General features: G+C 51.6%; 4 protein-coding genes and 2 pseudogenes across 6 annotated transcripts, besides 2 other annotated features; 3 read left to right on the plus strand and 3 right to left on the minus strand.

The window, feature by feature from the left end:
* Window positions 1-6,077: 6,077 nt before the first annotated feature.
* On the plus strand, window positions 6,078-7,771 carry NCS54_00351300 (Delta(24(24(1)))-sterol reductase; the record flags this gene model as incomplete). The annotated part of the gene is made up of 4 exons (XM_053149080.1): window positions 6,078-6,106; window positions 6,161-7,099; window positions 7,148-7,697; window positions 7,760-7,771. The coding sequence occupies 4 exons, from the start codon at window positions 6,078-6,080 to the stop codon at window positions 7,769-7,771; spliced, it is 1,530 nt and encodes a 509-aa protein (XP_053005055.1).
* Window positions 7,772-10,088: 2,317 nt separating this feature from the next.
* NCS54_00351400 (Hypothetical protein) lies at window positions 10,089-11,591 on the plus strand (the record flags this gene model as incomplete). The annotated part of the gene is made up of 9 exons (XM_053149081.1): window positions 10,089-10,169; window positions 10,229-10,371; window positions 10,423-10,464; window positions 10,517-10,586; window positions 10,635-10,707; window positions 10,742-10,754; window positions 10,811-10,900; window positions 10,953-11,295; window positions 11,346-11,591. The coding sequence occupies 9 exons, from the start codon at window positions 10,089-10,091 to the stop codon at window positions 11,589-11,591; spliced, it is 1,101 nt and encodes a 366-aa protein (XP_053005056.1).
* Window positions 11,592-11,895: 304 nt separating this feature from the next.
* Window positions 11,896-12,867, minus strand: NCS54_00351500 (Hypothetical protein; the record flags this gene model as incomplete). The annotated part of the gene is made up of 3 exons (XM_053149082.1): window positions 11,896-12,353; window positions 12,407-12,655; window positions 12,720-12,867. The coding sequence occupies 3 exons, from the start codon at window positions 12,865-12,867 to the stop codon at window positions 11,896-11,898; spliced, it is 855 nt and encodes a 284-aa protein (XP_053005057.1).
* A 1,790-nt stretch (window positions 12,868-14,657) lies between these two features.
* On the minus strand, window positions 14,658-17,627 carry NCS54_00351600 (annotated as a pseudogene). Its single transcript has 2 exons — window positions 17,305-17,627; window positions 14,658-17,248 (listed from the first exon to the last, which is right to left on the minus strand).
* Window positions 14,658-17,627: a sequence feature.
* A 150-nt stretch (window positions 17,628-17,777) lies between these two features.
* On the plus strand, window positions 17,778-20,709 carry NCS54_00351700 (PNP-UDP-1 domain-containing protein; the record flags this gene model as incomplete). The annotated part of the gene is made up of 2 exons (XM_053149083.1): window positions 17,778-20,015; window positions 20,296-20,709. 2 exons carry the CDS (start codon window positions 17,778-17,780, stop codon window positions 20,707-20,709), a joined length of 2,652 nt encoding a protein of 883 aa, XP_053005058.1.
* Window positions 20,710-20,954: 245 nt separating this feature from the next.
* NCS54_00351800 lies at window positions 20,955-24,160 on the minus strand (annotated as a pseudogene). Its single transcript has 2 exons — window positions 24,052-24,160; window positions 20,955-23,947 (listed from the first exon to the last, which is right to left on the minus strand).
* Window positions 20,955-24,160: a sequence feature.
* Window positions 24,161-24,828: the final 668 nt, after the last annotated feature.

Below are 24,828 nucleotides of genomic sequence, written 5' to 3' on the forward strand. Positions count from 1 at the left end.
ATGAAAAGGGATAAAAGAAAAGAGAAATCGTGTGAACTTGATATAATAGACTTTCGACGCCGCTGCTTCCAAATCCCAAGTCAGTTTGTTGGTAGGTTACTTGGTTGTCGAGAGATCGCGGAGTGTCAGTTGGCCAGGTGTTCCCGGCCACCTCCTTTTCTCATGATCCATACTTGCGTGACCAACAGCGAATCATGGGTTGGAGAGGCCCAGCGCGTTGCGAAACACGATAAACCGGTCTTTTGGGAGAGCTTTCGTAAGTCCGTCTGCGATTTGTTGCTCGGTTGGGACATATTGGAGTTCAACGTCTCCATCCGAGACTCGTTCTCGAACGTAATGCCATTGAAGATCAATGTGCTTAGTCCTGGCGTGGAACTGTGGATTTTTGGCCATTGCAATTGCCCCTTGATTGTCCCCGTAGAGAATAGTTGTTTGAAGGTCTCCATGTTTGTATTGGGCCAGAAGTTCGCGCAGCAACCCTCGTAGCCAGATCGCCTCTTTGGTGCATTGTGTTTGTCCCATGTACTCCGCTTCGCAGGATGATAGTGCGACCGTTGGTTGTCGTTTGGAGTTCCAACTGATGGCGCCTGTGCCGACGTTGAAGACGTAGCCAGCCGTTGATCGTCTGGTGTCGTGATCGCCAGCCCAGTCTGAGTCGCTGTACCCAACTAACGGTCTGAGTGGTCCGCTGAAGGTGAGTTCCAAGTCGATCGTCCCTCGCAAGTACCTCATGATGCGCTTGACGGCTTGGACGTGTTCGTTGGTTGGGTTTCCCAGATATCGGCTGCAGAGGGAGACGGCAAATGCGATGTCTGGGCGAGTGCCAAGCATGGCGTACATAAGTGACCCAATTGCTTTTGCGTACCATAGTTTCGTCGTTTTAGGAGCTCTGTATTCGTCTGGGACAGGTTGGAATTTTGACGTGCTCAGGGGAGTTGTGACTGGCTTGCTCTCCCACATGTCAAATTCCCGTAGGACCTTCTCGACATATGCTCGTTGGGAGAGGAAGATGGCCTTGTTGCGTCTGTCTCTCCGGACGGACATTCCCAGATAGTACTGACACGGGCCAAGGTCAGTCATTTCGAATTTCTCGCTCAAGGCGGCTTTGATTTGGCGGATTTCTTCCTTATCGGGACCAGCGATTAGGAGATCATCCACGTAGACGGCGATGTAGGTTGTGCCACGGATGAAGACGCCAACGTCGGCGTTGAGTGGTTTGAAGCCGAGGGTTTCCAGGAAATCAGATAAAGTCTGGTACCAGATTCGGGGAGATTGTTTGAGGCCGTAGAGAGCTTTCCGCAGTCGGAAGACTCTGCCTGACTTGTCGTCGAAACCCTGTGGCTGAGTCACGTAGATTTCTTCTTTGACGCCGCCATAAAGGAAGGCAGTTTTGACATCCATCTGTTCCAGTTCAAGGTCTAGGGCCGCAGCGATGGCGAAGATCATTTTATAGCTCATCGGCTTGACCACGGAGGCAAACGTTTCGTGGTAGTCGATTCCCTCTTTTTGTTCGAAGCCTCTGACGACGAAGCGAGCTTTGAATCTGGTAATCTCGCCATCCTTTCCCCGTTTGAGCTTATACACCCATTTGCCTTGGAGGGTATGTTTTCCTGGAGGCAGGCTGACTGGTATGAAGGTGCCGTTTCTCATCAAGGAGTCGATTTCGTCAATCATGGCTTGCATCCATTGTTCGCTATGAGGCGAGTTCATTGCTTCGGCAAAGGTTTTGGGTTCGGTCGGTTCAAGGTTGTTGGCGATCATAGCCAGGTGAATGGCGATCATGGTGAAGCGCCACTGGTTTTGTTGGGCTGATGGGTCTTGTTGAGCTAGGACTGTGTATCTTGATGGAATTTGTCCTCGGGTTTCCCGTACTGGAAAACGTTGTTGGGGATGACCGTCGGCTGCTTCCGCAACGACTTGGTGTTCGTCGACTGCACTGTCGGGGCTTTGTGTTCTTTCTGGAGTCCCCAGTTCCACATGGAAGCTTGGCTCGTCTTGATTCAGTTGATAGGATTGGCTGGGGGCTGACTGTATCTCTTCGTCTGTTCTGATGTTTTCGGTTAGGGGTATAGTTGGAAGAGATGGTGTGAGATCCATCCGTTTTGCGTTGGGTTCGTCAGTTGGTTGCTCGGATGCAATTCGTTTTCTCAGCAGGGATTTCTCATCGAACACGACGTTATTCGCAAAGAATATTCTTCCATCGTCGTCGACTAAGACGTAGTTTGTGCTCCCTTGATAGCCGAGGAGTCGGCAGGGGACTGTCTTGTCGTCCATCTTCTTCCGTTTGGCTGAAGGCATCTTTGCAAAGCCTCGGCTGCCGATAACTCGGAGATGGGAGAGATCCGGCACTTCCTTGTGCCATGCTTCATAAGGTGTGATTTGACGACCCGAGGCTGGTGAGAGGTTTCGTACGTATGCCATGGCTTTGAGGACGTATGGCCAGAATTTCTTTTCCAGTCCTGAATGGATGAGAGTCGCTGTGAGCTTCTCGAGTAGGACACGGTTTGCTACTTCGGCCACTCCGTTTTGTTCGTGCTGCTCGGTAGCAGAAAAGATCATCTCAATCATCTTGTTTTCGCAGTAGAGAGTGATTGCATCAGCTTGGTTTTCTCCCCCTCGATCGAGGCGAAGGTAACGGCAGCGACGGGTTGGTGTCTCGGCTTGTTCCAGAAGTTGTCGAAGGCAGTTGCCAAATTCGGACTTTTGCCTGATTGGGAAGACCCAGGTCATTTTGGTGAAATCGTCTATGAAGCAGGCCCAGTATCTATGGCCGTCGATGCCTTCGTCTGGGAAGGGGCCAGCGATATCGCCATGCAGGCTCTCCAGTGGTCTTGTTCCTTTTCGAATGCATCCGCGGTGAGGCCTTTCCTTCATGCGCCCTTTTACGCACGCTTCACAGACGTTGGAGTCAGATAGAGGAGTGATGCCCGTGGACATCTTCATGAGTAAATGCACGTTCTGTTCTCCCAAATGGCCGAGTCGGTCATGCCAGATCTGCAGTTTGGGGTCGCTGACAGAGTATGCGGCCATGGCAGTGTGCAGTTGTTGGTCGTCCTCGTCGATCACGTACAGACCAAATTTCCTAGTGGCGCTGAGGATGACTTTACCGTGGCTTGTAATGACGGCTCGTCCTTTTCGAAATAAAATAGTTGCTCCATCTTCCTCGAGGGCTGAGACCGAGACAAGGTTGCAGTGAGCGTCTGGGACGTAAAGTGCCTTATGAAAGATCGTTGTTCCTTTGGCATTGTTCCGTATGGTTCTGAGGGTGTATGTGCCTTGCCCCGCGGGCATAATGGCCGAGCCAGCTATGCCGTTGATGGCAGAGCCGGTGAATTTCTCGAGTGATGTAAAGTTCTGTCGACGGCAGAACGTGTGGGAGGAGGCGCCACTGTCCAATACGTGAATTCGCTCGAGCAGCCCGGACGGCTCTGATGCAGCCAGGCCAAACTGGGGTTGAAAGGATAGAAGGGCCGCGTTTAAGAAGGCGACGGCGGCAGTGTGATCCTCGTCGAGTTCCAGTGACGAGGTGTTCTCCTTTCTCTTCTCAAGCTTGGCTTCTCGTCGTCCACTCCGAAGTGCTCGTTTTCTTCTGAACTCCTCAAGAAGGTCGGGGTGTAGGCCAAAACATCCGGCCTTGGTATGACCTGGTTTGTTGCAGTGGCCGCACGTCTGAGCTACTCGTTCTTTTCCAGGGCCACGCATTCTAGCCAGCAGAGCCGTTTGCGTCTTGGCCTTTTCTCGTTGTTGAATGTTCATTTCCTCTTGCTCTGCGGCGGCAAGAGCGATTTCGAATGTTACGGCAGGTTTGGTTATTTCTCCGTTGGAGCCTCGCTCGGGTAGCAAGTTGTGGTTTTGGTAGAAGGCAGTGAGGAACATTTCGTATTCGGGGCCAAGTCCGGTTAGGAACTTATTGATGAATTGAGGCGTGCCGATTTTGCATGTCTCGTCTAGTTGCAAGAGTTCAGATTGAGCTTCTCGCAGCCGTTCTGCAAAGTTCATGACTCCCGAGCATTGGTCTAGGGTGAGGCAGTTGTATCGTCGGTCGAGCTCTTGGAAGACCGCACTTCCTTTTGGTTTGAAGCGCTTCTCAAGCTCATCGAACATCTCCGTGACGGTCTCCTTGTCCTTTACCTGCTCCCTGGCGTTGTATCCAAGTCGATTGAGGACGGCTCCGCACGCGCGTTCCTGCTTGGAGAGCCAGTTGTCGATCTTTTCGACGGTCGCGGCGCTGGTGCCGGTGGGTTTGTCCTTGTTTCGTTTGAACAAGTCTCCGTATCCCGACATTGTGAGATGGTCCTTCATTTCTCGGCTCCAGTTGATCCATCCGGCTGTCGATTCTAGCTTCGGGATGTTGGCTAGGTTGCCAAGTGTTCCAGTCGATTCCTTCGAGGCCGACATGCTTGAGGATGGGTTCCTTGATGGCTGGACGAGAGAAGGCGTAGGAAGAGTGTGAGGTAGGCTCAGGTGAATCTTCCCTTTTCGGTGTAGCGATGTCTCTTGCGAGCGCGAAGCTGGAGTTCTGATCGTTGTTGATGGTATCGGCAACGGGTGCGTCAGAACTCCCACTGGATGTAACGTGGATTTGTTCTGGTTCTGATGAGGCAATCGAGGCAGCTTCAAGGCTCCAAATGCTGGTTGGACTTGCGTCTGAAAGCGAGTCGTCGGTGTCCAAGTGGGTTGCCCTAGAACCTATTGGAAGGACTGAGGGCTCACTTAGATCGTAGGATATCGCATATCACCACCAGGTTCGTGCGACCGATGCGAAACGCGGCTCGGACCTTAGGTCGTGTATCCCGTTTCATCCGGTTTCACATGCGGTTTCACGTCCGGCTTGTCGCATCAAGTACTCCAGTCCGAGAGAGGACCACTCGAAGATGCAAGGTCTCAAAGGTCCTGTGCAATCCATCAACAGAATTCGACAGCGGAAAGTTTGTCAAAGTCAGCGACACGATGAGGAAAATGTTGCTTGTGGAGGAAACAAAACAATGTCGGTTTCTAGAGCGGTCTAGCTCTCAAATTAGAGTCGTGTGAGGCCATCATGAGGCCGAGTCTCGAGTAAAAATTTTGCGCAAGTATTTTGGTCGAGAGGCTGGTGACGGATGAGGCCGGGAGGCGTGCAAAATCAAGCACTTGATTCCTAGATAAGGCGGCTAGCAGTATTCAGTGAAAATTCGGGTAAGGTGTGATGAGTATCTTTAACGCAGTGGAAGGAGGCGGTTAGACCTCGAGTTATATTGGAAATTATGATTAGGAGGATACTCAGCTGTAAGGTGGCTTTCCGGGCTCATAACCTGTTGAGATGAGCATGTTGTATTGATTAAAGAAGAAGAAAGACTAGCGCGAACCAGCGAAAGCTATAGACAAGAAGACATCCACATCCCAGCCACCAATGGATCGGAATAGCCATTGATCCGTCAAAGCAACGGATCTCAACACCCCCACCTCCCCGGAAGTTCGGAGGCCCGAGAATGCGAGTTGGGCGAGGGGTCCGAAGCCCGCAATCCTAATAGCAGCAATGGCAATCTTCTAATTGGGCTACCATCTATACGAATCGTGCATATGTGGGTGGGTCTTTACTGCCAAAGAATCCAGCCGAGAAGACTACCGATAGATCCTAGTATGAAGCGGCAGAGTTACAGATACAAATATCAGTAAAAGTTTTACTACGTAAGAGCGCAGCGACCGGAGGCTAATCGATCGCCGAGGACACGCTGTATGATATGCACCGACGACACTGGTCGTATTCGGATTTCCATCTCGTCCCGCCTCGGTTTGATACCTTCATCGCTGCTAATCTAATGCATCCACATTCTTCTTAAAGATCCACGATTGCCACGCAGACTTGTCTCTCCTCTGCACGAAAGGTGCATAACCCTACCTCTAGGGCTTGTGTATATAAGCTTAGATCGTCGATTTCACGGGTCGTTACGCAGCACGACGGCAGACCCCCAGATCAATCAAACAGCGATCCCTACTATTTTCTACATATTGATTCGAGACATTTGGCCTGTCGCAATATCACCGTACGACCATATCAGTACGCCTTGTCTAGACAACAGTTGTCGCAAATCGGAACCATGGCGGCCCTCGGTCAACCTTCCACTAGGTGAAGCCCCATCGTAATAATTTATCTTACAATCTTCGCTAACCTATTGTCCAGGAGGAAGAACCTATTCAAGGGTACTGTCGAGACTCCTCATCCAGTTCACACCAGGGATAAGTCCCCAGAGGCTGCGTCTGCCATCCATGTCACCAGATCGAAGGCGCCCACCGGCCGCATCTACCGAAAGGGCGAGCTCATAGATGGCTGGGAGGTCGGCACTGACCCCAAAGTCGATACCTCGGGTGTGTTTGAATTCGGTGGTAGCGTTGGCGTGTTCTGCCTGATGATAGGTTTCCCCCTGCTTATGTGGTACATGTGGATTGGCGCCACTTACTACGATGGAAAGCTGCCTTCGCGCGAGGAGGGCCAAAGCTGGGGCGAGTTTGGCAGGCAGGTAGCCGATCTCGTCTACACCGGTGCTTTCCCTACCCTCCGCGCTTGGCGTATCTACTGGACTTTCTTTATCTTTGAGGCTATCTGCTACTGCGTCCTGCCGGGCGTTTGGGCCTGGGGGAAGCCTCTACCTCATGAGAACGGAAGGCAGTTGAAGTACTTGTGCAACTGCTACGTCAGCTTCCACTTTACAATTGCCGCCCTGGCTGTCCTCCACGTCAGTGGTCTCTTCCCGCTCTACACCTTTATCGACGAGTTTGGCCCTCTACTGTCCGTGGCTATCTTCAGCGGCTTCCTCGTGTCCTTTGTCGCGTACTTCTCTGCTCTCTGGAGAGGCGCCCATCATCGTATGACTGGGTATCCTATCTACGATTTCTTCCTCGGCGCCGAACTGAACCCTCGCATGTTTGGTATCTTAGACTTCAAGATGTTCTTTATGGTCCGCATCCCATGGTTCATTCTCTTCGGTCTAAGTTGCGGTACCGCGGCACGTCAGTACGAGAAATACGGATATATCTCAGGCGAGGTGCTTTTCTTAGTCGTAGCACACTACCTCTACGCAAACGCCTGCGCCAAGGGCGAGCAGCTCATTATCTCGAGTTGGTAGGAGTTTTCTGGCCCCCTACTTGAGAATGTCTAACACGACTCTAGGGATATCTATTACGAGAAATGGGGCTTTATGCTTATCTTCTGGAACCTCGCTGGTGTCCCTATGTCGTACTGTCACTGTGCTATCTTCCTGGCTAACCACCACCCATCCGAGTACAAGTGGAAACCCGTTGCGCTCGCAGCCCTCTCTGTCTCGTACCTCTTCGTATATTGGGTCTGGGATACCACAAACAGCCAGAAGAACGGCTTTCGCGCCCAGGAGCGCGACCAGCTTATTAATCGCAAGACCTTCCCCCAGCTGCCGTGGCAGACAGTCAAGAACCCTAAGACCATCACCTCGGCGAGGGGTGACGTGATAATGGTCGACGGCTGGCTCGGCTACGCCCGCAAGATTCACTACACTTGCGACATCTTTTTCGCCCTCTCCTGGGGCCTGATTACGGGCTTCAAGAGCCCCTACCCTTGGTTTTACTCCGTCTTCTTTACTATCATGGTCATCCACCGCGCCATCCGCGACGCCCGCCGCTGCCGTGAGAAGTACGGCGACGCTTGGGCCCAATACGAGCGCGAGGTTCCCTACCTTTTCATCCCTGTAAGTTCTACTCTGTACGGATGCGCGAAACTGAGCGAAATTCGCGACTGACTTGTGCGCAGTACGTCATCTAGGGGCTGGGACTCCAAAGTTACCTTCAAATCTGTGGCGTCATATGCCAAAGTCTTTGAGCTGCATACCCATCGTTTCGCCACCAGCAGTTAGCGCAGCTAGTTCATACCAGTGCAATTGAGATTTATTGTAAAACTCACTGTGGTGTTGCTCTCACAGTAGGATTTCCGCATCACTCTTTGGACATGGTAAAAGACTACACACCCTCATGATTCAAGGCTACATATTCCAGGGCAACTCCAAGGCGAGGCAGATATCTGCCGCACTAGGATGCGTGCTGGAATACTATGCGCATGAATAGATGGCCGGAGATATGACGCGTGGTTAATCAATAGGCAGTAGTGTGGGCCAGGGAGCGAGGCAGGCCTCGGGACAGCCAGTTGAAGATGACACGAGGACACCGTGGGCCGAAGCTAAAGGCACCTTTGCTAATACCATAGACATCCTTGTTAGGGCGTTAAGGTTGATGGCATAGTGGAGCCGAGGGGCCAATATTGCCGTAAGATTGCTCATATGAGCCTGTTGGCTCTAGAGCATCTATATCTACTTCCAAAGGGCGCTGCTTATGCGTTCTTCTCCTTATTGCTCCAGGATTCGATAGTGAGTGGGCATTCATTGCCACCTCGTTTATGCAAAGATGCACAGCCAGGCAGCAGTCCATCTTAGAATAAGCCTCCCTTTGGACCCATCTAGTGCATCTCGACTTTCATATCATATTGCCTTCCCTTCCCTGCTTATCCTCATCCATAAATCCCTCGCAGCCTTGTACTACACAGTAGATTCAAGTTCCCGATGTCACCGAGGAGGGGGACCTAGATATGAATGTGAGCTTGCATGGCGTCTTCTCGAGTCCGACCCCCAGTTTATAGCCTGTATCTTGCTTTATCCATCATGCATGGAGTACTGTGGTACCTTGCAGTTGAGGCAGGCTAGCTACTGGAAATTGGTTAACATTAGCTAGACGCTGCGAATGTCCTTAAAAGTATCTTTCCTCACAAATAGTGCTTAGAGTAAAACCTTTATGTACATAATAATGATGGGCATTAAGTCAGGTTATCATACAAAAAAAGGCCAGGGAAATAGTCTAAGCAGTGACGGCGTCGAATGCAGAGCTCTCAGGATATGGGTTCACCCAGGTCAGATTCCTTGGCGTAGGAAAGTCGAACCGGGGCCCAAAATAGGGATGTGATCCCAAAAATGGGCCTGCTCAGACACCTCAGCCCAAGCTCAGCCCAAGCTCAGACCGCCTCAGCCTGAACTCCGGGTCCCTCAACCCGACCTCAACACCAACTCAGCTTAGAGCGGCAGGAGCCGAGTTCTAGAAACGGAAATAAGTTTTGGCATGCTTAAGTTTCGTCTCCGAGTTCTTTGGAATTCACCACGACGCCAAGAATGCCGTACCCAGGACGGTAGTTGATGTACCTCTTGTAATCACTTCACAGTCTCGTCTCTGTATCGAAACAGTGCCGAGGGGCTTCGCACGCGTTTCATAAGGCTCTAGGAGGTATGGCAGGCATGATACTTAACGCGCCGTGGCTGGTGCCGAGTCACTCTTTGCAAGCCACAGACCGTCTGTTTAGTAGAGCTCACTATTACAAATGCACCACTTCTAAGAAGTCCTTGTCCATGACCATGACCTCGTTTTCGTTAATCAAATTGACAGTGAAAGTGATGAAATGCGTCGTTGGCATCTTTCTCCACCCGTAGAACAAGAAATCATCCTTGGCTTTCATTCCATGGTGGACTTGGGCATCTCCGATGTCTGGTGCGCCGTGACGGCAGAGAAGGTATGCGACTGACTGCGCCCGAATCCCCGGGAGTCTGTTGTACCGGATCCCATACGGAGTAAGGGGGTATGTAGTTGTAAACTCCAAGATTCTGGGAGTGAGATCGGGCAGTAAATCTTACATTTCGGCCCACTCATCGAGTCTCTGATTGGTTGGCTTGAAATCCAGCTAGTTCCACTACCCTGAACCGATCGGGGCGACGGAAAGCTGAAGAATGGAGAGACTTTCTTGTAAGCCTTGTATACTTTCATATGTCAAGAATGCCATCTTCAACTTGCCGCGGTGGCTTGCTGTTGAACCAGGAACATGACGTTACACCTTCTTGTTCCGGATTAGTGACTGTTGCAGAACTGCTCGATTATGCAAATCGAAGCCAACCCCGCACGTATCAGGCCACTATGTCCGAAGCCCTGGGCGGCATTTTGATATATTAACCGGCCATCACCACTCGTTTGCTCCAAGGCTTACCTACTATCTGGCTCATAGTGCAAGACTTGCAAACTGTTTGAGTTGCTATCACCCTTCGTCCACCATGTCTGATGAAGCTACAAGCCGCCAAACCCCCGGGGATGGCAACATTCTTCCCCCCGAGCACTGGGCTGAAATTGCACAGGTTTGTGAAGATTGATCTCACAGCGAAACAGGCATGCTGATCTCTAACCCTGTGTGAAGAAAGAGCCTGGCAATACCGATGCTGATTCCATCGTCGACGCCGACAATAATTCCTCGACAGCGTCGGTCACCTCGAGCATCCTAGAGTATAGGACGATACACGGCAGAACCTACAACAGTGAACAAGGAAATGCGCAGTATTGGTAAGTGCCTCTTTTGCGTTTATGAACTGAGCGTCGCTAATGCCCATCAAGGGGTTCCAACGACGCACCACAGCGTGAATTGATGGACGTGACGTAAGTTGGTCTCCCAGGTCAGAAACTAGCAACAATCTGACCTCAAATGTAGCCATCATATTCTTACTCTTGGGCTTGGAAACAAACTCCATCTGGCACCGTTGGAGAAAAGCAAGGTCCATGTAAGCTAACCATGCAAGATTCCATGTTAGCGCTAATTGTTGAGATAGCAAGCCATTGATATTGGGTGCGGAACTGGTACGGACTCTCGAATCCTACATGTTTCAGACGGCAGCAACTATCGTTAGTGGACGCGAGGCTAACCTGTCTCTAATAGGTATCTGGGCCATGTGCGTTTGAGCAATACTCCACCCGATCCATCTACCTTGTTCTAACGAGTCGTTAGTGACTTTGCCGATGACTACCCTGACGCAGAAATCACGGGAACAGATATTTCACCCATCCAACCTTCCTGGGTTCCGCCTAACTTGCGGTTGTAAGTGGCTCTTTAAAACGGCGTTTGATGCTTGCCTAACGATACGGTTTAGCGAGATCGAAGACTGTACTCGAGAATGGACCTTCAAGTCCGACTCTACTGATTACATCCATATGAGGTGGCTAATGGGCAGCATCAGAGACTGGGACTTCCTCTCCTCCGAAGCATTCAGGGTATGCAAACCCGGTGGATGGGTTGAAAGTCACGAGGCCTCCTCCAATATCGACAGCGACGACAACACGGTCGACGGAAACTCCGCTATGGGGCAGTGGGGAAAGCTTTTCATCGAAGGTAGCAAGAAGATAGGGACAAACTTCACGGTGGTGGAGGACGGAACGCAGAGGAAGGCCTTGGAGAAAGCCGGCTTCATCAACATTCAAGAATTCGACTTCAAGGTAAAGGGCATAATGCATCAAATGCGAATCTCAACTAATTGACGGACTAGAACCCTATTGGTGGCTGGTCTTCGGACCCGATCGAGAAGGAAATGGGCCCCTACACCAAATATGGTCTCGAGACTGATACCGAAGGCTTCGTCTTGTTCATGGCTCACACTTTGGGCTGGTCAAGAGATGAGATCCAGCTCTACATTGACCAGTTTCGACGCGAGTTGCGTTCTGAGAAGCACCACGGGTACTTCAAGCAGAAGGTTGTTTGGGGCCAGAAACCTGAGACTTCGGCTCCTAACTAGATATCGTAACGGGGCACCTTTGCAGCGCGTATCTTGGATGGCTCGGCATTTCAATACGCCATCGTACCATAGACGACGCCATTTTCTTCATCAAAACCCCTGGGGGAGGTTTTCAGCATCCAGGTATAGTCTTTACCCTTGGTAATTGTTATTCTCCCTGTCTCTTTGTACCATAAACGAACCTCGAACCAAATTCCTATGTCCCTCCCATGCCACCCAAGTCCATATCCCCACCAACCTGCTACGCCGTTTGCAGTCTGGTCGTCAATCCCCCGCCAAACCATCGCCCTTCCCCATCCGAAGCTCAAGCGACAGGCCGATACGCTGTATCATGATCCGCCAACTGCAACTCCGAATCCGACCCATCCACAATCTGCTTCCCAGCCACGAGGTACTTGGATGGATGGAAGATATTGAAGAGGGTGCTTGCAATCAACATAGGTACACCATCCAAAACGTAGATGTAGACCTCCTTAGACTGCAGCTCCGAGTCGTGGCCCATGGCATACTCGACCAGACGGAATAGAGAACGGATCAGGATTAGGATGCTGGTGATGTACAGGATGACCAGAAACAGCTCCCAGCGGGTATTAATGCTCTCCGCTCTGGCAGTTGGGTTCTTCCTGATTCTGAAGTGGAAGAGACATGTGACGATCATGAACAGACTGAAGAAGATGATCTGCACGACAAGTCCGGCGATGATAATGTTCTCTCCAGTCGATCGATCGTCTTCGGTCTCGGCATTTACAACCTTCCCGCCTCCTACAAAATTTCAGCGAACAAAGTTTGTTGCAGCATCGTGAAGGGGTACACACCAATGCCCTGTAGCGCGATAGAAAGCAAGTCTCCAATCAGGAAAAACTTGGTCAGCCAACTGGACCTGATCAGCGAGTATCTCTCGGCGTCCAGCAGGCGGATGAGTCGCCCCAAAATCATGTAAATAGAAGCGGCGTAGCACGTCGGTCCGAGGAGAAGCAGCAAATGCTGTATCACGTATGGGGCGAAAGTATAATCGGGCGACTCTTCAGCGCCTATAGCTCGTCCGACAAAGCCGATCGTTTCAACTACAAGTCTTCTTGTTAGCTGAGAAATTGCTAATCACGAGATTGCTAGTGACTGGCGACTCACACAATGAACCGACCAAGAAGGGGATGAAGAACCATGTCTTGGTCTTGATGATCTGGAAGGCGTGCAGCAGAGACGAAGCCGAGAAGGTGATGATGAAGATGACGGCTGCTGCCATAGAAGGCTCGTACTTGTAATAGTTTTTCGCCATTTTCGATCAGGGTGGAAGGGGTAGGCTGGGAGTCTAGTTTTTTTGTGTGAGTATCTACGTGTTTGTTGTGATGAAGAGAATGGGATGCTAGACATCGCTGATTCAAGGCCCCTGTTATATCTTATGTACTTGATGGATCTGGGCGCGAATATGACTGATGACGTGTGTGTTGATCGGTTGACCTCTGCAATACGCTGGGTCCGTTGCTACGGGGCCAACTCAGCCTCAACCAGCCGGAACCGCTGGAGCAGGAGGGCGCCAGCTTACGTCGTTCCGCAGGCCAGTAGAAGTGACATTTTCCATCGAGTACTCCGTAGATATGAGACGTTCTCGGGGCTTCGTATAGACTCAGATCTGATTGGCTGCCCTGCAAGTCGGACTTGTTGAAGTCCCCGATCCAGGGGCCGTGCGGCTCTGGAACATTCGAATCAGGGGTGGCTGAGTTTTGCTCGTGCAAATTAAGCATATCGTTAGTTTAGATTATGCTTGAGCTTTCCATGGAGGGTCCACTGGATGACAATGCCGCTCGTTATGTTCTCGTACACCTCAGAAGCCTTTAAGGAAGAGATCGCACATACATGACAGATGATCCTGGATGGCAGATACGTCTATTAAGATATGTGCCAACTCTTCATGTGGTGATTTCAAACCTCATAGAGTAATTTTATTCGCCTTGTTTCTCATAACCACAGAGGTAAATCAGGGGTTCAACATTTTTCTCTGAATCAAGAGTGGTTGCTGGACGGTGTCTTGTCTTTGAGGAATGGCTCCAGCAATGTGTTGATACCTTCAGAAACCTTATTCAGATATTACATGATTATCTGGGTTCCTCCCATGCGAGTGTCAAACGGGACTTACGACTTGTTCTGGCAGATCTCGTCGTTCTCCCAGTCAGCCAGGGGCCATAGTTTGTTTGGCCTTTCGATTGACAGAGAGCAATGAACTTTCTGAACTCCGCGGATGTCCTGGATTTCCTGGATGGCGCCGAGAAAATATTACCCGATTTCCTTCGATCGATCGAGGACTCAAGCAGCTGTCGCTTCTTGCAAACGAAGAACGGTGACTTCTGTGCACGCCGACATTTTGGACAGGGGCTTTAAGCCAGGTTTGCGTCTACAACGGTGTGAACGAGATGGGACATTATTTAGCATCCACATTTATACGACTTATAACATTTATTTGCATATACTCAGCGAAATGACCCATCATGCATCATGCAAAATGGTTGACCATGGCTAGCTCCTCGGATGTTAGTCGCTACCTACATACAGCCCGAAAGTCCACGCAAGACATGGACCTTGGGTTAAGCCCGAGTGCTATTTAGCCCTGAGCGTCTTAGATCTAGCCAAGGGGAATCTGAGGTTTGCTAAGTATTTCTATTTTATACGAGATCTAGCATTAGCTATTCCTACTTGTCTGCCTTCTCTTTTGTCTCCTCTTGATTCTCATCTATGCGATCGGAGGAGGATGGGCGAGGGAGTCCATCTTCGTTCGGGCGGCTCAAGGCAGAATCGTGAGGGGATTGTGGCTTTGTTTCCTCTGAGTCGACGTTATATGTCGAAAATTGAACGTCTTCCACTGTATATTTCTCATATCTCCTGGAAGCTAGGGGATATGTCGAATATCGAACGTCTTCCATACCGTATGGCCGCTCCCCCTTCACTGGGACTGACCTATCTCGCTAATTTGCATGATCAGCATACCAGTGCCAACAATTGTTAAAATTTTCAGAGATCAAAGCGAATAAAAAGACGTACATAATAGAGGGTCTGGGGATCCACATCTGCGGTGTGATACTGCGGGGAGCCCATGGGAGGTCGTGGGTGGAAGTCGGAGCGCTTGCTTCCAGTGTTGGCCAGCATGGAGTCTAAGGCAACCGATACATCGACGTCCCCGACATAATCGAAACTCCTCCACCGTGGTTTGCCCTCTCCCTGTTTTGTTTGGAGTGGAGCGCCTGAGTTCGAGGGGGCTGGCTGGAAGTAGGAGCGCTTGCTTCCAGTGCTGGCCAGCATGGAATCCGAGGCATCCGATTCATCGACGTCCTCGACATAAGCGACACCCCTCCACCGTGTTTTGCCTTCTCCTTGTTTTGCTTGGAGTGGAGCATTTGAGTTTGAGGGCCTTGGTGGCGGAACTTCCACCGTAGGCTCGTCGTCTAATATGGTATTTCGGCTTCCCGCTGGCAGGTACGCGTTGCTTCTGGGGCTGTCCGAGATAGAACGCTCGAACTCTTCGGCTCGGGATGAAGGGGACCCATTGCCCTCTAGGCCTGGCTCTCTACTTCTTGATACTCTCCGTTCACTGCTGGATGGAGACGATGAGGTTCTTCTGCGGCGAGGGAATATTGTGTGTGGGGGCCTCGGTTTCGGATCTCTCACCGCAGGATCGTCGTCTCTTGGAAGTGTAAACTTCACAAGACTGAAGAAGTGCTCAAGTGTCCCGGGATACCGTAGAACATTGGCCCGCCAAGCTTCATTGGTTTCCTGCCTGGAACGGCCCAACGCGGTGTCTTGGCCCTCGGAGGCCGACCCTCCGGTCTCAACATACGTTTTAAACTCTTCACCTTCCACATATGTCTTGAACTCGTTGGTTATGAAATTCTGCGCCCTTTGCCGCGCCCATTCTCTTGTCTTTCGGTACATCGGCTTCATGACCCTGTCCTCTTGCTGCCTCACAGCTAGGTCCAGGCCCTTTGCCTCGCAATCGCATACCATAGACGCCGGCGCGTGGCAAATAGCACAATCGGGATCCATGCCATAGTCAAGGCTCCTTGAAGAATCGAACTGGCCGGTAGATTTCATGCCCATCGGCGCATTCGCGGCAAAGAAGAATGAAAGGACGATCGGATCACTGTTGTAATCTAGGGCTGTTCCGTGAGAGCTTGGGATGAAGCCCCATTCGAAAAGCCGCCACTCGTCATCAGGAACGTCTTTAAAGACAGCCTCGTCTACGAAATCGATGGATTCGTCGTGCTGTCTGTTCGAGTTTAGCAGGCGAAAGAGGTCGTCTGGGTCGAACGGGGTGTATCGTTCTTGATCATTGTCGATTGTGCTTCGGTTGTCTGGCTTCGATGCCACTGCACTGTCATCAGAGCCTGACTCGTCGTCCAGTTCTTCCTGGGTAGCCGGCAGTGACTTGAGGGCTAGGAACCGCATGTGTCCGATGACATGCTCTTCCATGCTACCCTTCACCTCCTCCACACCACAAAGAGGACAAGACGTGAATAGCGGGCCTGTGGCGCGGCCGTTCCGATCCGCCAACACTCCAAGCTGGGCGTCGTTGAATTTGTCCCCATGGCTCGTTTTCAGGTGGTTGAGATAATCTTCTTTTGTATCACACACGACTGCAGGATGTGACTTGGATGTACAACGCCATCGCACGGCGTGCTGTTTCATATGCTTTAGCCAAGCATCGCTGTGATTGTACAGATTCTCGGGCAAGTCGCACTCCTCAAAGAGACAGACGTAGGGGTCGAGATCATTCTTGACGTGCAATCTCCATTTCGACTCTTGGACCACATCCCGAACTGGGAGAGCATAAAAGCAAAACTGGCAGACTACTTCCCCCACTGCTCTGAGGCACTCATCCCAGTAGCCGTCCAATGTCTGCTTGTGAGAAGCACGATGCTTTCTGACGGCATCCCGTGCCCATGGGGCTGGGGACTTTCTCAGTCCATAGTAGCCAGGGGTAGCTTCCAAAATAACTTTTAGCTGTTCTTCCTGTTCATTTTTGAACCGCCGGTATCTTTTCATAAGAGTACCACACGGAGCAGGCGGGAACTGAAGTTGGTCGTGGCTGCTCAGTGCGACGGTCTTGGAGACGGAGATGACTGAGGGGGCGGCGGCTTGTCGAAACTTCTCGGCAACCAATGTTGTTGCCGTCTGCGGAACTGATGGAACAGTGCTAGGAGTGGGAACTATCGCGGGTTGCTGATTGACAGGTTGCCTCTGCACACCAACGTTGGGTTTGACTTTGGGAGCCGACACTGTAGGAGGCATTGGCAGCTCTGGGGGACGAATTGGTTTCTTGTCGTAGCGTTTTCTTCGGTACAAGATTCGCTTCCGTCGTAGAACCATACTGTTGGCGAGGCGTTGCTGGATATTGTCACTGGCTCCAGGGAATCTATCTCGTATCTGGTTGCTGAATAACTGGCGGAGAAATGGTTCGGCATCGTTCCCTTCCTCATCTTGGATCTTGAATGAGCTTTCGGCTTGGATGTTTTGCTTCTCTTTGCTTGCACGGCGGATCGTATTGGAGATTTTGTGCAGAAGGGTCAGTTCTTTGCTGATTCCCTCGATGGCCTGGTCCAATTCTTCTGGGGTCTTTTCCGGAAGCTTCCCTGTAGTCTTTTCGGCGATGGGCCCAAGGATGTTTAAGCCTAGGGCGGCATGGTCAGTAAGCCGTCAGTGAGATGGCCATGGAATCATCACCCACAATTCTGGATCCGGTAATCCAAGGCCTGCAGAAGGCCTATAACAGCATCCTGCACATCTGCGGCTTCTCGTAATCGGTGATCCAAAGAATCCCGGCCGGCACTGAACACCCGGATATTGGCGGCCCAGATGGCAAATCTCGCATGCTGATCCTCCACAAGCGATAGCTCACGGTGGTGGATTTGGGCGGCCTTGTTGAGGCAATTCTGGAAAGACTTGCTACATGATCGAGCACTTCCAGCGACTGTTGTTATTGCGGGCGGCGAGCCAGCCGCCTGGGTCGCCATCTCGCTGATAAAGAGTTGAAACTGACCACTCGAACTAGCTGACGAATTGTGAGAGAGGGGGAGCTTGAGGCAAGGGTGCCTCGATTTCGAGGCAAGCACAATGTTCTCAGTTGGCTTATCTCATTGGTAGATGTTGCAGGGGTTCGTACGACGATCCTACAACAAACCCCTCAGATGAACCGCGGCGATGACCTCGAGTCGAGACAGAGACGCCGCCGACTCCCTACAGGTCACGTACAACATATTGACGCAGATTGCCAGGACATTGCGGCGGGGCGAGCATGATCCTCAGTTGAGGGGCTTCTACGCTGAGCTTCATGCGTATTTCACCGTCATTTATTACCACCTCAAACACATCAGCAGCAGCCATGTCACAATCGATAATGATGTCCAAAGTCAACTATTGGACTGCATAGAGTCTGTATTTACACGGAATTTTCTTCAACTATCATCTGACGCCAGATTGCGACGCTTGGATGAGCTTGGAGACGACATCCAAGGCTTGGCAGACAATGGAGCGAAGGTGGGGGCTCTTCAGCCGTACCTGGATTTTGGAGCGACGCAAATTGAACGTGACGACTTTCTGGAGTCGCTAAGCGGCCTTGAAAAGGAACTCGAAACCCGATACCCAGAGGACATGTCACAGTGGGCCCCAGAAGACTTTGGCCCTTTAATCAAGATCAACGAACCATCATATGCAGTCTGGAGCGCCGCTCAGTCCATCTTCAAAGCGCTGGTAGCCTGCAAAGACTGCGTCTGTACACCCACCCACGACTTTGGCGCTCGTCTCTGTCTGGGGACTCACCGGAAGCCTGATTGTGAGGCTGATGACCAAGTCGACTTTGACATGTTTCTCTCCATGAAGGAAGATTGGCATGAAGCACACATCCATACAGCAAAAGACAGAGCCGTCAGGATTGTTGTGGATCAATCGCGACAGAGACACAGGGCCCCGAGGAGTATGGTGGTGAAGCAGCTTTGTGAGCCGATTGCGAGAGTTAGCACCATGGCGGGATACCGACTTCAACTCAAAGTCACCAAGGATCAGCTTTTCAAGCTGCAATCGGAGAGAAGCGAGTCTCTTGTCGACAAGACGAAACATCCCGTCTCTTTAGACCAGTTCCTGAGGGATAGACCGCGCAACTTCACCGAGAGGACGAAACGAATTTTAGCTGTCATCCTCAGCTCGACTGTGTTTCATTTGCACAACACCCCGTGGTTAGAACCGAGTTGGAACTCATCCAATGTGCTATTCTTCCAGACCTCCTCATCAGCTGTCACGTTACGACCGTTCATTCAGACCAAACTTTCACTTCTGGATTTCTCGCCACCGCATGATGGCCGCGAACACAGCCCGGATGCAACTGACTCGGAAGATTTGGATCCTGACGATTTTGACCCAGATGATATGGACCCAGATGACTGGCTGATGCACCGATGCCCGATTCTCGTGACCCTTGCGGTGATGCTGCTAGAGATTTACTTTGCCACGCCCTTCGATGTTCTAGCCAGACGGTGCAAGGTCGACCTAGGCGATCCACAAAGCAGCACAAAACATCTCGACGTCAGCGTAGTCTTCCAGGCATGCAGAACAGAGATTCCCGAGAATTCACAGTTCTATGTCGCCGTGGGGAGCTGTCTAGATCCACAGGTGTGGGAGACTGAGGATGGAGGCAGCCTCAGTAGCGACGAGTTGAGATCCAGAATCTACGAAAAGGTTGTCCTGCCGCTGGAGACTGAGTTGAGCCAGGCTTATAGTTCGATCTCGATCAATGACTTGGATAAGTTTGCCGAAACTTTGGACTTTGCGAGCTGGGATCAGACGATACAAACGCTGAACCAACAAACGAATGTTGAGGCTTCTCGGCAGAACGCGGAACTCACCTTGGGGCTGGAGAGGAGTTGCAGTTTGTCCCCTAGCCATGCAGCGCCCTACCACCCTCCAGGTTCCGCACAGCATCCAGAGCTTTCAAACAGAAGGTTGTCGGACTTGGACCCCAGGGCCACAATTTCCGCATCAAGCACCCCAAACCTGGTCCGTTTTCCTTCTGGGTCCGATGCCGAAGCCGCTCTATGCGACTCAACAGCCTCTCTGAGCTTGGAGTCGTACCCTCAGTGGAAATATGCAGTCGGCATTCTCTGTGCCCTCTCTAAAGAGCTTCTCGCTGTGCGGGCTCTCTTCGACACGAAGCACAGCAAGCCCAAGAACCTACGTGGAGACGTCAACAACTACGCACTGGGCACTATCAGCGGCCACATGGTCGTCGCCGCCTGCCTTCCAGCGGGGGAGTACGGGACCAACGCCGCAGCCGACTCGGCATCTAATATGAGACGGAGCTTTCCGAGCATAACATTTTGTCTCCTCGTGGGGATAGGCGGCGGTGCTCCTACACCACAGAACGATATCCGGCTCGGTGATGTAGTCGTGAGTCTTCCGACTGCGAGATTCCCTGGCGTCATACAATATGATCGGGGGAAGGATTGAGAACAGTACTTTTGAACTTACTGGGGCTCTTCAACCGCCTCCCAGACAGCTGATGACTGCCATCAGCTCTTTAAGGTCAAACCCTGATCTTCCTTCCGATCCACTGCAGCCATTCCTGAATGATGTTGTTAGTCGGGTGCCGGACTCAAGGAAGCTGAAATATATGCATCCTGGACAAGAACACGACCGCCTGTTCTCATTTGTATGCTCTGCATGTCAGACAGGGCACTGCACAGACATGAACAATCACATCCAAAAGCGCCCACTTCGACCAACTGACCACCCGGAGATACACTACGGCCTCATCGCCTCAGCAAACCGTGTCCTCAAAGACGCAGCAGTGCGGGACCGTTGGGCGCGAGAACATGGTATCTTGTGTTTTGAGATGGAGGCAGCGGGGGTCATGAATACGTTCCCGTGCCTTGTTATCCGTGGGGTCTGCGACTATGCGGACTCATACAAGAGCAAGGAGTGGCAGGAGTATGCGGCTGCGACGGCGGCGGCGTATGCCAAGTTGCTACTGACTGAGGTGGCTGTGTGCGACGATACGAGGAACGGGTTCTGGGAACAGGAGAGGATTTTGACTGAGTTTCGACCACTAGAACAGCCGATCAGCAACGAGCAGAGAGTCTAATAAATAACTACTTTCACAAGTTACCATCGCAGTTCCTCAACAGATTTCCCAGCATCTGTTGAAAACCCAATTGTCAGAGTACGACCCGATGCGCACCTGAACGTAAGCCCATTTGGCTCTCTGGAGAATGCCACTGGGCGGTAATCAGGGGGCACCCAAAGGATTTTGTGCTCTTTCCACATGATCCAGCATCTATCACTACTAAAGTTCCAGCCCTTCGACTTGCAAGATTCTCCAATACCGACAGCGTTGGAAGCATCGGCCAAGCCACCTGTTATTGATAGCTGACCAATAGGTCCAGCCAGGTCAGTCTCACACATTGTCGCTGCCTGTGTACCCTCTAGCTCCATCGTGCTGCCACTTGAGCTTCTTGAACGGTCATCGCTGTTCATTGGACTCGGGTTGAACGCAGTATCCCAAATTCGTACAGCACCGTCTTTAGATGCGGATGATAGGATTAGGCGTCCATCAACGGAGAGGACCCTGACCGAAAGGACGGAACCGCTATGCCCCACAAAGGTATGGAGAAGCGTACCCAGAGTGCAATTCCAGAGCCTGACAGTCTTGTCGGCAGACCCCGATACCAGCCGTTGGCCTGCTCGCGAGAAGTTGACTGACAAAACCGGACCCTCGTGTCCTTGTAGAGTATGCCATGGTTCACCAGAGCCGATGTGCCACAGACGCACCGTGCCATCACTCAACCCTGCCGCGATGTGTTCGTTCGTTACGGTGACTGACAAAGGCGAGCAGGTTTCCGAAAAGCGGCAGCCAGTGTGGCCGGTAATGGCGTGCTTTTGGGCGCCTTTCCATACCCCCCACACTCGTATGGAGTGATTGCTCGACACGCACACCAGGTGGTCGTGTGAAATCGCGAGCGACCTGACCGAGCCGCCGTCGGTGCTAAACGTCCGATGTAGTTTTAGCGACGATACGTCCCCAATATTGCCCTCACCCTCGTAAAGTCGAACAGCACCATCGTAGCACCCAAGCGCTAACCAACAATGCCAACCAGACCGCAACATACGAGGCCAACTAGGGGAGAAGGCGGCAGAGGAAACCGAACTCGGGTTGGCCTGTATGCTTCGGAGTAATCTACCCGATCGAGCGTCCCAGACTTGTACCGTCCCATCGCTCGATGCTACCAGCAGCACATAGTCAAAGAAATCTGCTGACAAGACGTTTTGGGTGCGGGTGTTGAGCGTGTGCAGCATCATGCCTGAATCCCTATCCCAGAGCCGCACAATCCCGCCTTCGGATATCGTGGCGATCCCATGGATGCGAGAGAACGAGGTATTGAACAATACTGGGCCATCAAGACCTTCAATGATCTGTGGGGGGACATTCCAGTTTGCGTCAACAGCCGGATTTGTTGTGATCCATGGCGGCCTTTCCTTCGAAAACTGCCGGCGCATCGAGCTCGTGGATGGAGCAAACACAAGACCAGCGTAATACAGCTGTGAAGGGTAGGTCCCGATACATGGGCTGAAATAGCGGAGAAGTCGATTGGCATCAAGTACCAATTTTTTGATATCTGCATCTGCACGACGATCGGGGTCCTGAAACGCATAAGTATGGCCGAGCTCGAAGACTCTTGATAGCTTTGCTGTCGCTGCTACACCAACGACAAGATTTCCAGTAGCGCACAGAGTTTCCAGCCAATACAGGAACAGTTGATTCAAGAAAGGAGTCACATATTGGCGCTTAATCCATGGGGTTGGGTCATCGTCATAGTGAAGCTGCAGCGTAGTCCAGTCATGTCTGTATCGTGGTCTGAGCCGGCGGTCTCTGTCATCGTCCCAGGCATCGCTGAGATGGTCAGACCAGTGTAGCATATAATACTCAATATCTCCCAACGAAGGCAAACTGGGGGGACTGTAGTCCTTGATCGACGCTCCGAGCACAGGCAAATTGAACATGTTGCGTCGTAGTTCCCGAGATATCACTTCAATCGACCTCTCGGCGAATTTGACGTGAATGTGCCTGGGAGGCCTGCTGGTTACTTTCCAAGTCCCAGACTCCCCCTCGAGTTGGTCGAGGTCTCTGCTCTCAGTCCACCAATTCTGCTCCTCGACCAAAAAGTCCCGTGCCGATTGATGGATGAGGTGAACGATACCTTCTCGAATGTCGAGCAAGGGACCGCACATATGAACAAGCCTGGCTACAAACTTGTCGTCATTCGCCAGGTCCCACGGAAGTCCCGACAGAATGCCCAGTTCGCGAAGGCTCAGCGGGCGGTACGCTGCAACGACAGATGAGAGAATGTCGCTGCAGTAGTCGGCTTCTTTCCCCTCCTCCAGTCGCTCAACCTGCGCCAACTCCCGACGATATGACATGATTTGGGTAAGAACCTTGTCCACGTCGCAGGTCTCCGCGTCTTTCAGCTCCTTCATGACGTATGACACCCATAGGAAAACCCCGCCGGACCTGCGCCTCAACTCTTCTCTAACCCTTTTGAAGAGCGTGTTGTCATCGGACAGGCATGGGATATTGGGTAGAGTGTAATCAATGAATGCGTCAACGGCCCGTGACACGTGCTGCGCATTCTCCCCAACTCGTAGATCTAGCTTCGTCATGAGAGGTCGCCGCTCTAGTCGGGATCTGATGGTCACATTCGGTCGGCTGGAAATGATCCATTTCAGTGTTGACAGCGCAGTTTTCCGGGTTATGAGGTCCAGCAGTCCAGAGAGTCCTTCTGTGCAGTCGTTGAGCTGGCTGACGGCAAAGCAAACCTTTCGCGGATGTAAGGCATTCAACATGTCTGCCAAAACGTCGCAAAGGCTATGCCACGCCATGGGACCTTCGTAGAGGTTCGCCTTCAAGACACTGTACCTCCTTTCGAGATGCAGAAGGAGCTCTGGACATTGTTCGACGAGAAGATAGAGAAGCCCACGCAATACTGCTGTAGCATTGTTGGTGCGTGGGTTGGGTCGACAGAAGAAATATGATAAAACCAGGCTGTCGTTCGGTTCATTCACATCTGTTGACACTGACCGGCGGCTGAGCTCGTTGATGATAGCACACAGCAGCATCGTTTCGTTTGTGGCAAGGTTGCCCTCTATCCACAGCAGGCTGGTGTCCTCACTGTGTTGCCATTGTCGGAAGTGCTCGGTATCCAGGATCCAGCTGTCCACTTCTTTGATGGGAGCGCGGGTCGCTCGTTCAATACCGCTTTTGTGGTCCTGAGGATCGATTGTTGGTAGGTCGGCCAAACATTGTGGAATCTGGCTGGATTCGTCATCTATCAAAATGGTTGATTGTCAGCAAGTTTGGTCAGAATCTTGTTTATAATAGTCCTTTCAGACTATGCCATGGGAGAACCGGCTCGTGGTTGATGAGACTCACGGTGGTGATGAACCGATCCGTAAACGTCGCCTTGGTGCAGGTGGCCGCCGTAATTAGTATTAGTACCGTAGGCCCTATCACCGCCACTCGTAGATCTGTTTGGGTTCATTTTGGTATCAGGCTTTTTGTAATCCCCGCCTTGAGCGTCGTTGGGACATCGGCTGAGTTAGCAAGGCCGTCGGTTCGTTGTGGCTTGAGGGTGAGAGTGTTGCCATGTGTCGAATGTAACTACCCAACAGAGACATAAATAAACAAGAACACGTCACGCGTGAGCCAGCCAAGTGCGGGGTATAATGAAAAGCAGATTATTAATAATCTCTTTAAGTACTTTCTTTTTCTTGGAGGAACAGATCACACCCACTCACAGCCAGAAGAAAACGCCTTTTTCCTCCTTGTGCAGGGTTCTTGGGCAAAATCTCTCTCTCTCTCTCCGCTCAGCCCAACATCTTACCATAGATTGCTGAGCGCTTAGTTAAAATAATTAAGAAGCTCAGAACGAGGTATTAACCGCCGGGCTAGAATTCCCGTTGCAGACCTAGAAGACGCTGTATTCTCTAGGTAGAGTGGTGAGATCAGCCTCTCATGGGTCCTTGGGGATACATATCGCCTCACTTTCGTAGCAGACCGTCTCTCAGATCTCAAGCTGGATTGGGAGGCTCGCGGCCTCGGCCTTGGCATCACCGTGAGGGTCATGTCTGGGCATCTCGTGGTGCCAATGAACAAACGAGGCTGCGACCAGGGCCAGACACGGCACACCCTCAAGAGGGTGGTCTTGCG

The sequence above is a fragment of the Fusarium falciforme genome, chromosome 3, assembly GCF_026873545.1.
Source record: "Fusarium falciforme chromosome 3, complete sequence".
In the NCBI taxonomy this organism is placed as follows: Eukaryota; Fungi; Ascomycota; class Sordariomycetes; order Hypocreales; family Nectriaceae; genus Fusarium; species Fusarium falciforme.